This window comes from Lupinus angustifolius, chromosome LG19 (genome assembly GCF_001865875.1).
Source record: "Lupinus angustifolius cultivar Tanjil chromosome LG19, LupAngTanjil_v1.0, whole genome shotgun sequence".
Classification (NCBI taxonomy): domain Eukaryota; kingdom Viridiplantae; phylum Streptophyta; class Magnoliopsida; order Fabales; family Fabaceae; genus Lupinus; species Lupinus angustifolius.
In genome coordinates this window covers 7326544-7341884 of record NC_032027.1, presented here as the reverse complement: position 1 = coordinate 7341884, position 15341 = coordinate 7326544, and the positions used below count along the sequence as shown (strand labels likewise).

General features: G+C 30.8%; 1 protein-coding gene across 1 annotated transcript; it reads right to left on the bottom strand.

Annotated features, from left to right (window-relative positions):
* On the bottom strand, positions 1909 to 4125 carry LOC109334702 (xyloglucan galactosyltransferase MUR3). The gene has a single exon (XM_019570607.1). The coding sequence runs from the start codon at positions 4017 to 4019 to the stop codon at positions 2244 to 2246; it is 1776 nt and encodes a 591-aa protein (XP_019426152.1). The 5' UTR covers positions 4020 to 4125; the 3' UTR covers positions 1909 to 2243.

Below are 15341 nucleotides of genomic sequence, written 5' to 3'. Positions count from 1 at the left end.
AGATGGTCCTTTCATCTCCAAGTGTGACGCTTATAATCATAAGTCTTCCCCTAGGTAATTCTATACATTTTCTACCTTTTCTATGAAAGCACGTATGTTGTTACAAATATCCTTTGTAGGGAGACAAAATACAAGTGTATGTTAGAAACGATGAGTTCAATGAATGGAGAGAATGTTTGGTTGAAATTTCAATGTCATACATAATGACCTCCAATTTAAGGCATATGACCATATTTACATAATGCAATTCATTGCCAATACCACCCTAAAACAGAGAGAATTTCCTGACATTTCTGAATTCGAATATGATTTCAAAAAAATTAGTGACATTCTAGCTGGAAACTACATAATTGGTTTGTTCATAGGTAAGGTTAAAGTTCTTATATCTTCTTATTTTGGAATCCTATTTATTTTGATTATAACTCATGTTTGTTTTGGTTTTGTTGAGCTAGAGATGAATGGTGATTTTGATAAGCTCGTATTCTCCCAGACGCAAACAAATATGAAGAGAGTTATTTTTAGTCTGAAAGATTTTGGGTAATCTTTTGTACCTTTAATTTCTATTGTTATCTTTATAAACTTTGATATTGTTTTATGTTTTGAGCAGTGATGATGTCATTAATTGTACTCTGGGAGAATCCCATAAAATAAAATTGTTCAACTACTACAACAATCAATCTGTGGGTGATCCTATGATCATTCTGCTAACACATACTAGAGTCAAGGAAGGACAAGGTCAAGTTGTCAATACTAATTAATAAGTTTATATTTCAAGTATTGTGTTTTGATCTTATTTTGATTTTCTAACTTATTTGTAATCTGTTTTAGGTAAGTATCCATCCACTGTTTCCAACTCATGGTGTGGATCAAAGATATTAATAGATGAAGAAAGTCTAAACATTGACAAGTATAAATAAAAGTATGCTTAAATTAGTTTAAATATAGACAATTTAATTTACTTATGAGTATTAATTTGCTACTGACAATAATATTTAACTAAAATCATTGATGTAGTTTTACAACTCTCATTCTATCCCGTGGGACAATGAGCAAAAGTAATAGCCAATTGCAACAATGTTCAAACTTATCTGATGATTGACTTGTGTATAAGTTTGAGGTGAACATTACTTATGAAGTTTCTGTATTATTATTCATGACTTATATGATTGTTATTTAATAGCTAGTTGAGACAATGATGTTTGTTGTTGGCAAACAAGAATGGTCCTATGATGGATGCACTGAATGCATAAAGAATGTCAATGTTAAAGATGTCCTTTCACCACCAAGTGTGGTGCTTATAATCATAAGTCTTCCCCTAGGTAATTCTATATTTTTTCTACATTTCATATGAAAGTATGTATTTTGTTACAAATATCCTTTATTGACTATTATAACATAAACTATTAAAGTATCCTTTATAAATATCTTTTTTTTATTTAATATAACAGGATTTATACAATGTTATTCATCAACAGCTCTAATTTGTCATTCAAGTACATAAACATCATTTTCCATGAGGTAATAATTACTAACTTTTCAATTTAAAATTTACTTTGCATTGTTTAAATAAATTCATTAAAACACATTGCCACCTATATCCTAGTAGTTTACTTAAAAAGCAAAAGCTTAACAGGAGCTGAAAGACAGTTTTTATACAAAGCTATAATTTTTTGCGAAAGTCATTTTTCTAATAAACAGTATTTAAGAATTATTATTTTAATCCCAAACAACCAAGCCTAATTTTGCTTTTCTAATGGTTCACTGGTTCTTCATTTCTTCATTGCTTATTCTACTGGCCATAGATAAGGTAAGATCTAAGTGAAATTTCCATAACGTACAAGAATCTCCTTTCAATTTTCATTTTTCATTTCCAGTGTGACATAACATTTCATTATGAATTACCCTTAGAAAATAGACAAAACAAAACCTCGTGTAATAACTACATGTATGATGTATCATACCATGTTTCTTGAAAATACATCTAAGAACCACTAAGGAGAATACAATACAGAAATAAGAAAAATATCTATATAACAAAACTGTAGAAAGCAGAAAAATATCTCTAAAGTGGAAATTTTCAATGAGGAACCTGATCAATAAACTCCAATACAAGTTCAGCAGGAAGTTCATAACAAGACCCAGCAATTATTTTGTACCTGTAATTCTTCCCTAATTCAGGGAAATCATTGGAGTCTGAACTCTTCACAAACCTGCAGATGCAATTTGCATTTTCCCTTCATGAATCAAGAATGATTTCTTTGCTCATTTTTCCAAGAATTTTTTGCAGATTCAGCAGAGGAATCACTAGAATCTCCATTTCCATCCTTTGGTTTGGAGAAAAAAGGATCCCATTCATGAGGCCCAACTTCGTGCTGTCCCTCGTCCAACAAAGCATATTTCCAACTATTTTCTTCGATGAAGTTCTCATCTACACGATTTTCAATGATATCCTTCCTCAAATTTGTAACCTTGTCAATGACCGCTTGGACAGAAACATCGAATGCATCTTTAAGAGTTTCTAACTTAGAGCGTGGATCGGCATAGACTAATCTTGGAATGAGACTAATAACTTCCTCTCTCATGATCTTCACTTGTTCCATAGGTATCTGCCTTAGCCTTTCCTCTATACTAACATTCCTCTTACGGATATCATCTTCTGGAATGAAAACGGAATACTTGGTATAATTCTTAGGAAGATGCCATGTATATTGTGTATATGCTGAACCTGGATGAAAGAACACAGGTATACAACCAGCTAACATTGAATCAAAAGCAGATCTTCGTGTATACGAATCACCCTGTGGTTGAAGGCAGAAAAGGGAGCTTTGAAACATCTGCATTATGCTGCTTGGAGAATGACATTTGCTTTCACCGAAATCACACTCCAACAATTTACCAACCTTTGACCTCTTGCATTGCTCAATTAAGTCCCCCCTAATCGATTTCGGGTTGTCAGGACGTGGCGCTCCAGCGAAGGAGAAAAGCCACTTCCTCTCCAAATTCCTCATCCTATCCTGCCAGATGAACACATCGTCATCTTTTGCAGGATGGAAATAAGTTGGATATGGAATCCCAAAATCATTTGCATTCCAAGGACTCGATTCGACAACAAGCATTGACATATTCTTAGCAGCAGGTAAAAACAAAAGCTTATTCCCCCAATCCGACTCTTCCTCACTCAATCTCCTGAAATCCCAAGTTATCCTACCACCAACAAGAAAATGATCCCTCCCATTCATAATTTCCCATTCAGGCCTCTTCATTAACCAATCAACAAGATCAATTGAAGCAGCATCCCTCATTGAAATATTATAACCCCAAAGATAACGCGCAATGTCGAAACCAGCATAAAATGGTACAAATATAGCAGCAGCAATAGATGAATCACTAGTCAAACATTCATATTGCTTCATCCTATTATTGAAAATAACATCAACAGCAAATTGGTTAGTAGCATACCAACCAGTCTCAGAGAAAACGCCTTCAATGTTGTTTTCCTCTTCAAGGGGTGGACCAAGTCCAGCATTGGTAGTGAACTTGCACATGTTGGTCCAAAGACTCAAACTTTTGCACTCCTTCAACATGTCCTCATTGAACCTAGAAGGAAGATCATGAACATAGATATACCTTCCCCCACAAGGGTCACTCTTGTTTTCAGAAGTTCTAAGTGTCCTCATAAAAGAGAAAACTTTTTCCCTTTTAGGTGTTTCTTGTTTCAAATCAGATAACCCCATTTTCTGATTTCCCTCAACTAGTTGATTTTCATAGGGTTCATGAAAAGGGGTGGATTCAAAAGTGGTTTTTGGAACTTGGTGTAAATGTAAAATCGTGGGTTCATCAATAATGATGTTTTTGGTGTTGATGTTGTTGTTGTTGAGTACCATGAAATGGAAATAGAATAGAAAGAACCAGAAGAATGCAGAGAGAGAAGCAAGGAAGCATATTCTGGAATTAGGGTTTTTGGAAGTTCCTTTATCCATTTGGAAAGGGAGAATACCCGCCATACGGCGCCGTCTCATTTCATTTCAATTCCTGATTTTGTTGATTATGATCAGAGGATTTGAATCGTTTTGAGAAATGGATTTTGAAGAGGGAATAGAAAGTGGGAAATTTTGAAAGAAGAAAAAAATGAATTCAGAATTGGAGAAAAGTGCCGAGATTTGATGAATATCAGAAAAGAAGTGACTTTTTTGCAGAGAAAGAAAAGAAAATGAGGTGCACGTTAGCAACGTGCGCTGGCAACTGTCGAGTGTCGGTGCTTATGACACGTGAGAATGTATTGACGTGTCGATTTAAGACTGTTTGTCCAAAAAAAATATTATGTTACACTTAACTCTTACTAACTATTTCACGAAAATAAAAATTATCTGTCAAAAAATTTCACTATTCATATTATTATTAAATTAAATATAAGGAAGGTAAATAAATGATACAATATTATATTTCAGTGTTGTGATAACTGGATTGAAGGTGCGACTAGTTTAATTACTGAGGAGACTTGAAAATGGTTTTAGTTTGTAGTTGTAATTAAGTGAGGGGTTAGACCACTTTGAACCAGAGAAATTCCGGTCCAACCATGTTAAACCCTATTGAACCGCAATAACCGATAAGTGAACCAAGCAATTAACTTAAAGTTAAAAAATAGAACATTACTCTAATGATTTATTTTACTTCGGTCCAAAAAATGGAAATATGTTATTTGAATATAATTATATATAATTTATTAATTATATAAAATTTTGTATTTATATATAACTATATATTTATAAATAAAAATGATAAATTATATATGAAATCGTTCGGTCTGACCGAACGGTTTAACTGTTTAAATCAATTAAACCTAATATGAACATTTTTCGATTTGATGTCTAACTCTAGTTTCACAACATTGTTATATCTATTACTAATTATATATTGTTTTCTACTATAAATAATAGACACATACCTTAACATATTTACGGCTTATCATGAATAATTTCTTTTTCAATTAATTATACATTGCATTAAAATAGTGGTGATGATTTGTTGAGGAAATTATTAAAGAGTATAATATCTTTATATTGTAGAGTAAAAATTTATATATAGTTCCTATATTATTTATCATTTATTTATATTATTATTTTTCAAAAATTAATAATAATTAAATATAAATGATAAATTATGTACTAATAATATATAAAATTCATTCACTGTTAATTCATACATTTTTTCACACTATGAAAACTTCCATTAATATATTAAATCATCTAATGATTTTTTCTTCCTCATGTCACATGAGTTCTAACCATAATAGTTGACTAAAGTTTAACTGGTAATTTGAATCCTACTTTTAGGTTGCTTTTTGTTGATGAGAATAAGTAAGAAAGAGAAACAAAAGAGAGAGTTGAAGGGGATGGAATTTTTTCTCTCGTAGGGAAAGAAAATAAAAATAATAGGAATTACTAACTTTTGGTTTTTTTTTTTCTCGAAGAAAAGTTAGTCATAAAGTTTTTCCCTCCTTAATTCTTTATATTTCTTTCCTATCAAACAACTCCTACAATTAATTTATTTTTTCACATTTATCTCAAAATAAAATCAGTATGTTTTTAAAGAACTTAATATAAATATTTAAATTACTGAAATTAGAAAATGTTTTATATAGTTACTTGTAAAATATTTTTATTCTCGATAATTTTAGACCACATGTGTCAATGTATATCTAGTATTTATATTAGTTTTATTTAAAAATTAATAATACTTAACAAATTAGCGACAAATGATGTATTGATATATGAGAATATTTTTAAAAATAATATATAAATATTAAATATTTGTGAATTAGTTTCTGGTTTTTTTATAAATATCAAAATGCATATAAAAATTAATAATTGAAATATGTAAACTACTATTAATTTATTTATTTATTAGCAAACTGCTATTAATTTAAATACATGCAGTCCTTTCAAGTTTCAACACCAATACATGCAATAAATTGTGATTAAATACATATGCTAAGAAGGTTACCATTGTCTTTCACAGAAGTACTCCTCTATAAAATAAACAAATGAAAAGTGTAGCGATGAGAAATGAACAATTTTGAGTCTTTCCAATACCAGCTTTAAGGTTTGGTTTGCAAATTGCATTTTGAAGAAAAATGAAAAGAAACAAAAGAGAAAATTTGAGAATTATAAAATATATTTGTGAAATGATTATGAAATTTTCATTCATTTTCTTCTTTCCCCTTTAAAACTTAATTCGCAAATAGATCTTAATAATATATGAAGGGAAAAAAATTCCTTTTCAACATGGAAGAGGCCAAACACTCGTGAATGTAAAAGGAAAACAAGCTAGTTGCATACATCAAACTAAACACTAAAAAGTGCAGTCTAAGATTTGATTCGAACCTTGAGACATATATAATGAGATAAATTTGACTGTGATTTTTGTAAACGAAATATTTTCATAAACATTGCAATGGGTAATTTTATGGCTGAATAAGAGTAAATCAACATTACAAGAATAATGTTCTAATTACATCACAACTAATTAGTGAAGGTTGATCTACTGGTCATCAAACCTGTTAAGGTACTGATAAGGTGGTACAATAGTTCAACCAGTGGTTCACTAGTTAAACCATATACCGGTAAAATTAGAGATACATATATAATATATTAACATTAATTTTGAAAAATCAATAAAGAACCAATAATATTTTTTATTTTCATTAAAAAATTAAGTTTAAATAAAAACTGGCTGGTATGACCGATACAGTTCAATTGAAAACCAGCCAGTATAATCAATTTTGACCAGTATGATTGCATGATCAATATAACTATTGTATTATACTGATATTAGGATCGATTTACTGATTGAACCAGCTGGCACGAACCAATTTTTATATTACTACTTTATTCCACATGTATCTCATAAGGATACGAGCTTAAGGCTATGTTTGGTTAAGGAAGGAAAGTGGAAGGAAAGAAAGTTGAAAGAAAGAAAAGTAGTAGAAAATGAGATGATAATTTTATTGTTTGGTATGATTGAAAATGAAAGAAAAGTGAGAGGAAAGAAAATACATATTTAAACATAATATATTTAAAATGACAATACATAATTATAAAATATGTCTATTTTTTAAATACTATTTTTTAATATTGCAAATTACATAACTAAATAATTTATTTTTAATAATATTGATTAATATTTTTAAGTTACTAAGTTTAATACAATAATTTATGTTTATAAAATTCAATAAAAATTATTAACATCTTATATCTTCTTCTCACCAATGTATTTAAGTAAAGTATAACTAATTTTACAATCACTTTTATATTTTTAACAATATCACTTCTATATATTTACATTTTGTCTTTCTAATTTATTTATTATTTGCCTATTTGTTAGTAATTATGTTTATTTTTTCTTTTCATTCCGGACAATACACAATTATTATTTATTTTTGAGTTTAGAAGCAATGAAAATAAAATTAAGTTAACGAATTTCACATCAAAATGAATATAAACAAAGAATTGTACTAAATTGTATATATTTTAACATAGATTGTGGTTCTTTAAATTCATTCATGGTGAATGGCAAATTTGAAATTTTTGATGTTTTTCTCTTCTTTCTTAATTTTTTCACAAAATAGGGAGGAAAACTTTTTGTGTAGGACTCATGCTTGTTTTTTCTTCCCCTCATTTTTAGTGTTGAACCAAATGGTGGAAAATAATATTTTCCACCCCTTTTCTTTCCTCTTTTTTTCCATAGAACCAAATATAGTGAATCACTATTGATTTAAGACTTATTGTTGAATAATTTATTAATATCCTTATAAACACTCTTCGAATCACAAGATTAGTCTTAATCTGCGAAAGCTGGCGAGTGAATCATAGGATACCTTGCCTAAATTTTTATTTAAAAAGGGAGGCTTACTACAAAGTAAATTTACTAAACTTACTCCATATTTTACCTATTAATTTTAGAAAAATTTAATGGTTTAGATTATTTACTAATTCAAATTATTAATTTTTTCTAGAATTGATAATTAAAATATAGAGCAAGTTTTTTAAACACATTAATAAAGTGATCCCCTCTCTTGAAAAAATATATGAAAGACATTAATCACTTCTCGAAAATCACACATAAGAAAAAGTGACACATGGTTGCACAAAGACTTCCTCAAGTTACGCCTATATGAAAGGTCATTACAATTTATCATATGTGAGCTGGAATCCATGACTGATTGATCCCTGGTCATATATGGTAGTAAGATTTTCTAATCACACAACCAATTTATAATGTTGAAACTTTACAAGTGAGTTGTAAGTTTAAGTAACCCAAACTTTAGTAGCAGAAAGTTAGGAATTAATAAGCTACATGATGAAACAGTATGATAAAATTAGCTGGTACGCTAGCTGATAGGTGTAAAATGAAATAAACCCCTAATTTATAAGTTATAAATCATTTCAACTATGGACTTAAAATAAGCCATTAACTTATAAATAAGTTCATTTGTCAAATACTTTTAAATAAGAACATTATAAATTTACCATACACATACTAAAACAAATAACTGAAAGATATGTATTTGCTTACTTTCTATAATAATGAGATATATAATAAATGAGTTAAAAAAAGAATTATATATCAATGAGTTTAAGGACACATTTTAACCAAGAAAATTATAAGATATTAAGTTAGTGGGTTCATCAATCTTTTAAATCATTCATTCTCGATCATTATTTTCCAATATCTTAAGCTTTTAATGAAGGGTTGTTTTTTATTGGTAATGGATTAATGTAAAAAATTATACACAATAAATGTATCATTCACTATTAATTTGGATTATTACTTTTTTGAAGATTAAATAATGATCATATATGAATTATGAATGATACAATAATAATAGAGTATAATGTATCTCCTCATATCAAGATATAACTTATCTCCTCTAGCCAGTAAAAATGTGACATGTGTGCTGTTTTTTTTATTTTTAAAAATATTTTTGTAGAAAATGATGAAACAACATGTCATGATTTCACTGGGAGGAGAAGATAACTTATCTCCTTATACAAAGAGATACTCCATTCCCATAATAATATATAAAACTTATACGCTATCGGTACATATATTTTTCCTCCTAGAATAAATGATACAAAAAAGTTAAATAAGAATCACACAAGGAAAAACACTTACCATTCATTGGTTATTAGAGGCATCCATAAGTCAAAATATGACTTTCAAATTAAGTTCAAAATTAGTGAATGCGACCAAAGGGAGTGACCCTATACGAGTAAGATTGTAACAGTGTCTTGTGGTTGAATCTTCATCTCAAAGTTGTCTATGAGGTCCGTCCGTTTGCACATTTTGGGCAGGCAAAACATGAAAAATGTATACATCCATCCTAAAAGTCTGCCCAACATGTCCTTTTCGCGCATGAACATTTCAAACAGGCAGGCAGGGCGGCCCACAGACATTAATAAATACTACAATAAGAAATTTGATGAGTCAAATATGACAAGAGTAATTCATGTTCTCACCACTCGAGTACAATGCAACAATTTTCCAAAATATAATATCTTATCAATTAAATGTATGTCCGGTTTATGCAAAACAATGTGTTATGCTTTGTGTTTTGAATCTCACTGTCACACTATACATCCATGAAATTTCAAGTATGATAACATGAATATTGCAATCTTTCAGTAGTGAAATAAAAAATAATAGACAATATATAATATTTTGCCATGTTGCATGACTAGATCATTTTTAGTTTTTTTAATTTAGAGCGGCCGCAAGCCCACTCTGCCCATATTTATGGCGGACAAAACATGATATTTTATGCCCTATTTAAAAACGGACATATTCATGCCTGTCATAATTTTGTGGGCATTGTGTGAACATGAATATGACAGACAGGACGACCTACCACTATTTCCTCAAAACCACAACCGTGGAAAAAATTTATGGATCTGATGCAAGGCCCTTTTATTTTATTTATAGTATGTTGGGACTTATTCTTCACGGTTTCTTAACTAGTGAATAAATCTTTTTTGATAAATTGAAGATATTAAACTTGGAATTATTTGAATATCATTTTTTCTAAAAAATAAATAATCATTTATAGATAGGAATGAGGTTAAAAAAATATATTATTATCAATGTTACAAATGAGAGTTATTTTTTGGGTTGAAAACCATACCATTTTCAATGTCACAGTCACAAGTTGTGTTGTGGTACAGACATATCATTAATAAAGAAATTAACTATTCCAAAATCAATAAAGGAACACTGTAGACTAAATCTGGAGTTTGTTGACTTAGGTATATCACTCTCAACATTCTTATAAGAGAATGATAAGGTAATTTGATGATCAAGGTTGATAGTTTAGAAATAAAATAAAAGAGATTGTGGATTCGAATTTCACGTACAATAAATAGTAACATATACTTAAGAATACAAATTAGAGAAGATAAATTGTCAATACAATTATAGAGTATTCTCACTCCAACAATTGATTGATATTACTACTTACAATAGTATTTTTTCTCCTTCTATATACATGAATGGTCGAATTCAAGACCTAGTTTTATTCCATTTAAGCGAACAATATTTTGGTATAACAAAGAATATCATTTATCATATGATTAACTTATTAATTATATGATTATTCCCCTCAATAAATATCACAATCAAGAATCGAACATTTAATATTTAACCTAATATAATATATGAGGATTCAATAGGTCTTACATCACTAAATAAACACCTTAATACGTTTGAAACATTGTAATCTTAATCTTGAGTTGTACATCATAGTTATTATATACCCATCATAATTTCAACATTCTTATGATGACAATACAAATTAAAGAAAAGAAACTATAATGGCACCATAAGTTGAAGTCAAACATAGATCTCCGATGAGAGTTCTTTTATAAAAAAAACATTAGTCTAAATTAATTTATGTTGTTACCATAGTTCGCAATAATTCTGAATGACACGAAATAATTGTTACTGGCTGAGTCATGAACATGACGCTCTCTTTAAGACATTTTATGGTACTACTAAAATTATGCAAGCAGACTATCAACCACGTTGTTCTCAGGATAAAACAACCCAATTCTTTGTTATACGATTTCTTTCTGCACTGTAAGAATCGCTCTCGAATACACTCACAATATGACTACCACTGCCAATTCTCGAATTCCCACAGTATGGATACCCGTGCCAATTCTTTTTCTATAGTACTGACTACTAGTGTCAGTTCTCAAAATTTCTACTTTGGCTGCATGTGCCAATTCTCAAGTGTCACAGAAAGAAATAGGGAGAAGGTTGCCGAAAATGCATCGGCGGAATATAAGGGGGGAGAAAGAGAAGTTGAGAAGTAAACACCTTCAATTTGGTGCAAATTATAATGAGGGAATGAGACCTTTATTTATAGCCTAGGGCCTCCAACGGCTCTCTAACGACTCTTTCACTAACAACTCTATTACCAACGACTCTTTCACTAACAACTATATTACCAACAGCTCTATTACCAATGGTTCTATCACAATGGTTGAGACCTCCTCTAACGGCTCTCTAACGACTCTTTCCTTGTGGCATGTATGATTGTATGTGTTGACCTGGTCAACACACGGTCTAAGCCCAACAGGCCCCAACAAATTAAATAAATAAATAAATATTTTATTAGAAAGAATGTTGAGCCGCAACTTAAGGCTTATAAAGCCTTTCAACTTCCCTCCTCCAAGCAAAGTGGGACTATTGAGTTTTTTCGTTTCACTTCAAGACATTATTCTTTCAAAAAATTCCAACAATCCCACACTTGAAATTAAGCAGCGATTTCCGGGAATTTCTGTAGTCTCAATAAGATTGTGCATAAACAAATGTGTTATGCGACTTGAACCTTTGCATAGTGAATAAGATCCAAATTTTACTAGAGTGACTTGTAGTCTTGAACTCTATCTTCAACATCAAATCACACACAACCTTTTCAAAGGTGTATTATCTAAAGCCCTTGCGTTAAAGGTCATGCACGTCTATCCCAATATAGTGAACGCTCTAGAAATTTGCCCCAAAATTTCATAGGAAGCGGCCCCCACTTCTGCATTCACATAGGTGAGTCTATCAAGAGTACTCATGTAGCCTAAGTACTCCACTCCAATTAGAGTATAGATCTCATTAAGAGTTTAACTCATCCTTACATATGCTGCAAGAATCGCGCTTCTCATAATTTTATAGCATGTTCATTCTCATATCACTTAATGACTTGTTATTACCCATTGAACCTATTTCTTGGGATCTCCAGTCGGTTAGGTTGGGTTACCATCATGAGTGATCCTCGTTCTAAGGGCAATAGTCTCATACAATGAGAAGTATTATACACTTTCTCTCTAGCTAGTCTTTTTGTCAAAGGATCTTCTAAGTTATTCTTAGTGCGTACATGATCCAATCTAACAGCTTCTGTAGAGAGTAACTCTCTAATAGTGTTGTGCTTACGACGAATTTGTCGTTTCTTACTGTTATAAAAGCGCTTCTCAATTTTTACAATAGTCGCGGTACTATCACAATGGATCAATACAGCTGGAATCAGTTTTTCCCATAAGGGTATATCTACAAGCAATCTTCTCAGCCAACTTGCTTCTTCACTAGTTGTTACTTGTGCTATCATCTTAGCTTCCATAGTGGATTGAGCCAAAATAGTCTATTTCTTTGACTTCCAAGAAACAGCCCCACCAACTATGCTACATATATAGCCACTAGTTGTTTTGGAATCATTTGAAAGAGTGTTCCAATCAACATTGTTGAATCATTCTAGGACAACTGCAAACCTTTGGTAATATAATCCAAGGTTCATTGTTTTCTTAAGGCATCACATTACCCTTTCTATAGCATGCCAATGCTTCATACTAAGTCTATTGGTAAACCTGCATAATAATCCCACAACATAGACACTGTTGGGTCTAGTGCAATCACTGACATACCGAAAGCTACTAATGATGCTAGCATACTCAGCTTGCCTTACACCTTCACTAGTGTTCTTAAAAAGTTTTACACTTGGACCATATGGTGTGCTAGCAGGTTTATGGTCAAAGTATTTATATTTCTTTAATATCTTTTCCACATAGTGAGATTGATCCAAAGAAATTCTTTCTTTTGACCTAGTAATATTTATACCAAAGATTACAATTGCCTCTTCAAAGTCTTTCATATAAAGTTGTTACAAAATAATGATTTCACATTATTCACAACATGAATGTTGGAACCAAATATGAGTAGGTCGTCTACATAGACGTATGATAGTACAAATGTCATTTTCCAATTTATAATAAATGCATTTGTCACTTTCATTGACCTTAAACTCATTCAAGATCATTAAGTTGTTAAACTTTTTATGCCACTGCATATGTGTTTGTTTAAGACCATACAACAACTTATCTAACTTGCAAACCTTATTTTCTTGCCCATGTATTACAAAACCTTCAGGTTGTTCCATATAGATTTCTTCTTCGAAATCACCACTTAAGAAAGCAGTCTTAACATTCATTTGATGTACTAATAAATTATGTATTGCAACGAATGAAATTAGTACTCTAATGGATGTTATTCTAGTAACAGGTGAAAATGTGTCGAAGAAATCTACATTCTCCCTTTGCATGAAATCTTTAGCAACAAAGCGAGCCTTGTATTTATCCATTGTGCCATCAGGTTTCAGTTTCTATTTCAATATTCACTTACAACCAATAGGTTTACAACCAGGAGGCAAGTCAGCTAAATGATAGGTCTTGTTAGACTCTAGAGAATTCATTTCATCATTTATGGCCTCTTGCCACAAATCAACATCCCAAGAAGTCAAAGCTTCTTGGAGAGTTGATGGATCATCTTCCAATGTATAGACTATATAATCAGGTTCATATTCTCTAGCAGTCCTTGTTCTCTTACTTCTTTTAGGTTTTATTTCTAACTCATCGTTGTTATCATTATTGCTAATTAGAGGTATGTTACTAGTTGTTATTCTCACACTCTTCCTCAATTTAAAAGGGAATTTCATTTCATTGAAGTCTGCATCATTAGAATCAATGATCACTTTCGTTTTAAGGTCATAAAACTTGTACGCCTTGTTGTTTACAGCATACCCAGTAAATACATATTCATAGGCTCTACTTGCGAGTTTAAATCTCTTGGTTCTGATATCTGGACATAGGTCAGAGAACCCCAAGTTCTCATATAAGACAAGTTTGGTTGTCTATTCTTAATAATTTCATATGGGGAATTTTGCTTTTGGCATTAAGGACTCTATTTAGCACATAACATGCAGTTAATAAAAATTTCACCCCAGCAATAGGGTGTTGCACCAGAACTTAACATAATAGCTACAACTAATTCAGTTAAAGTTCTATTCTTTCTTTCAGCTTTACCATTCATTTCGGGTGAATATGGTGTAGTTGTTTCATGAATAATGTCATTTAATTTATAAAAATTATTAAACATACTAGAGTCATACTAAAGTCTTTATTGCTTCTGAGTTTCTTTATTTTCTTGTTGAGTTGATTTTCAGTTTCAGTTACATATAACTTAAACATGTCAAGTGTTTCACTTTTATTTTTCATAAGATATACATAAGTAAAATCAGAACAATCATCAATAAAAGTGATAAAATAACGTTTACCTTTTCTAGTTATATCTCAGTGTATTAAATCTAAAGGCTCAAATTCTCGCATTACTAATTTATGAGGGTTTTTTGAAATTTTCGCTTGACTGCATGATTCACAAATTTCAAAATCATTTTTAGATAACTTTGGTATTAAACCTAAACTACTCAAATTTGAAATTGCACGAATGACAAAGTCTAAAATGCCAAATATTAAAATCACACAAAATGTAAACAGAATCTGTAATTTTATTAATAGAAACATCAATATTTAATTTAAACATGTTATCAGTGACGTACCATTTCCCAACAAATACCTCATTCCTAGTAAGAGTATACAAGTCTGCTCTTATGGTCTAGGTAAAATCAACCTTATTAATAAGAAAACCAAAACTTAGATTCTTCCTCATCTCTGGAGTGTGCATTACATCTTTGAGAATTAGAGTCTTCCCAGATGTAAAATCCAGCTCTACATCACTAGTTCCAGCAACAACAGTGGTGTGTGAGTCACCCAACAACACCTTCTTATCATCAACATTCGTGTATGTTTTGAACATAACACAGTCATAACAAACATGGCGAGATGCACCAATAACTACCCACCACCCATTAGTTCCTCCAACCATAGTGACCAAAAATAATATAACCACAAATGACTCATCAACCATGTCGGCATGTGGAGGACGATACATTGGTTTATTTTTGCACT

What these genes read in the sequence shown, in the direction of transcription:
- LOC109334702 (XM_019570607.1), bottom strand. Translation starts at nt 4,019, where the DNA reads ATGAGACGGCGCCGTATGGCGGGTATTCTCCCTTTCCAAATGGATAAA.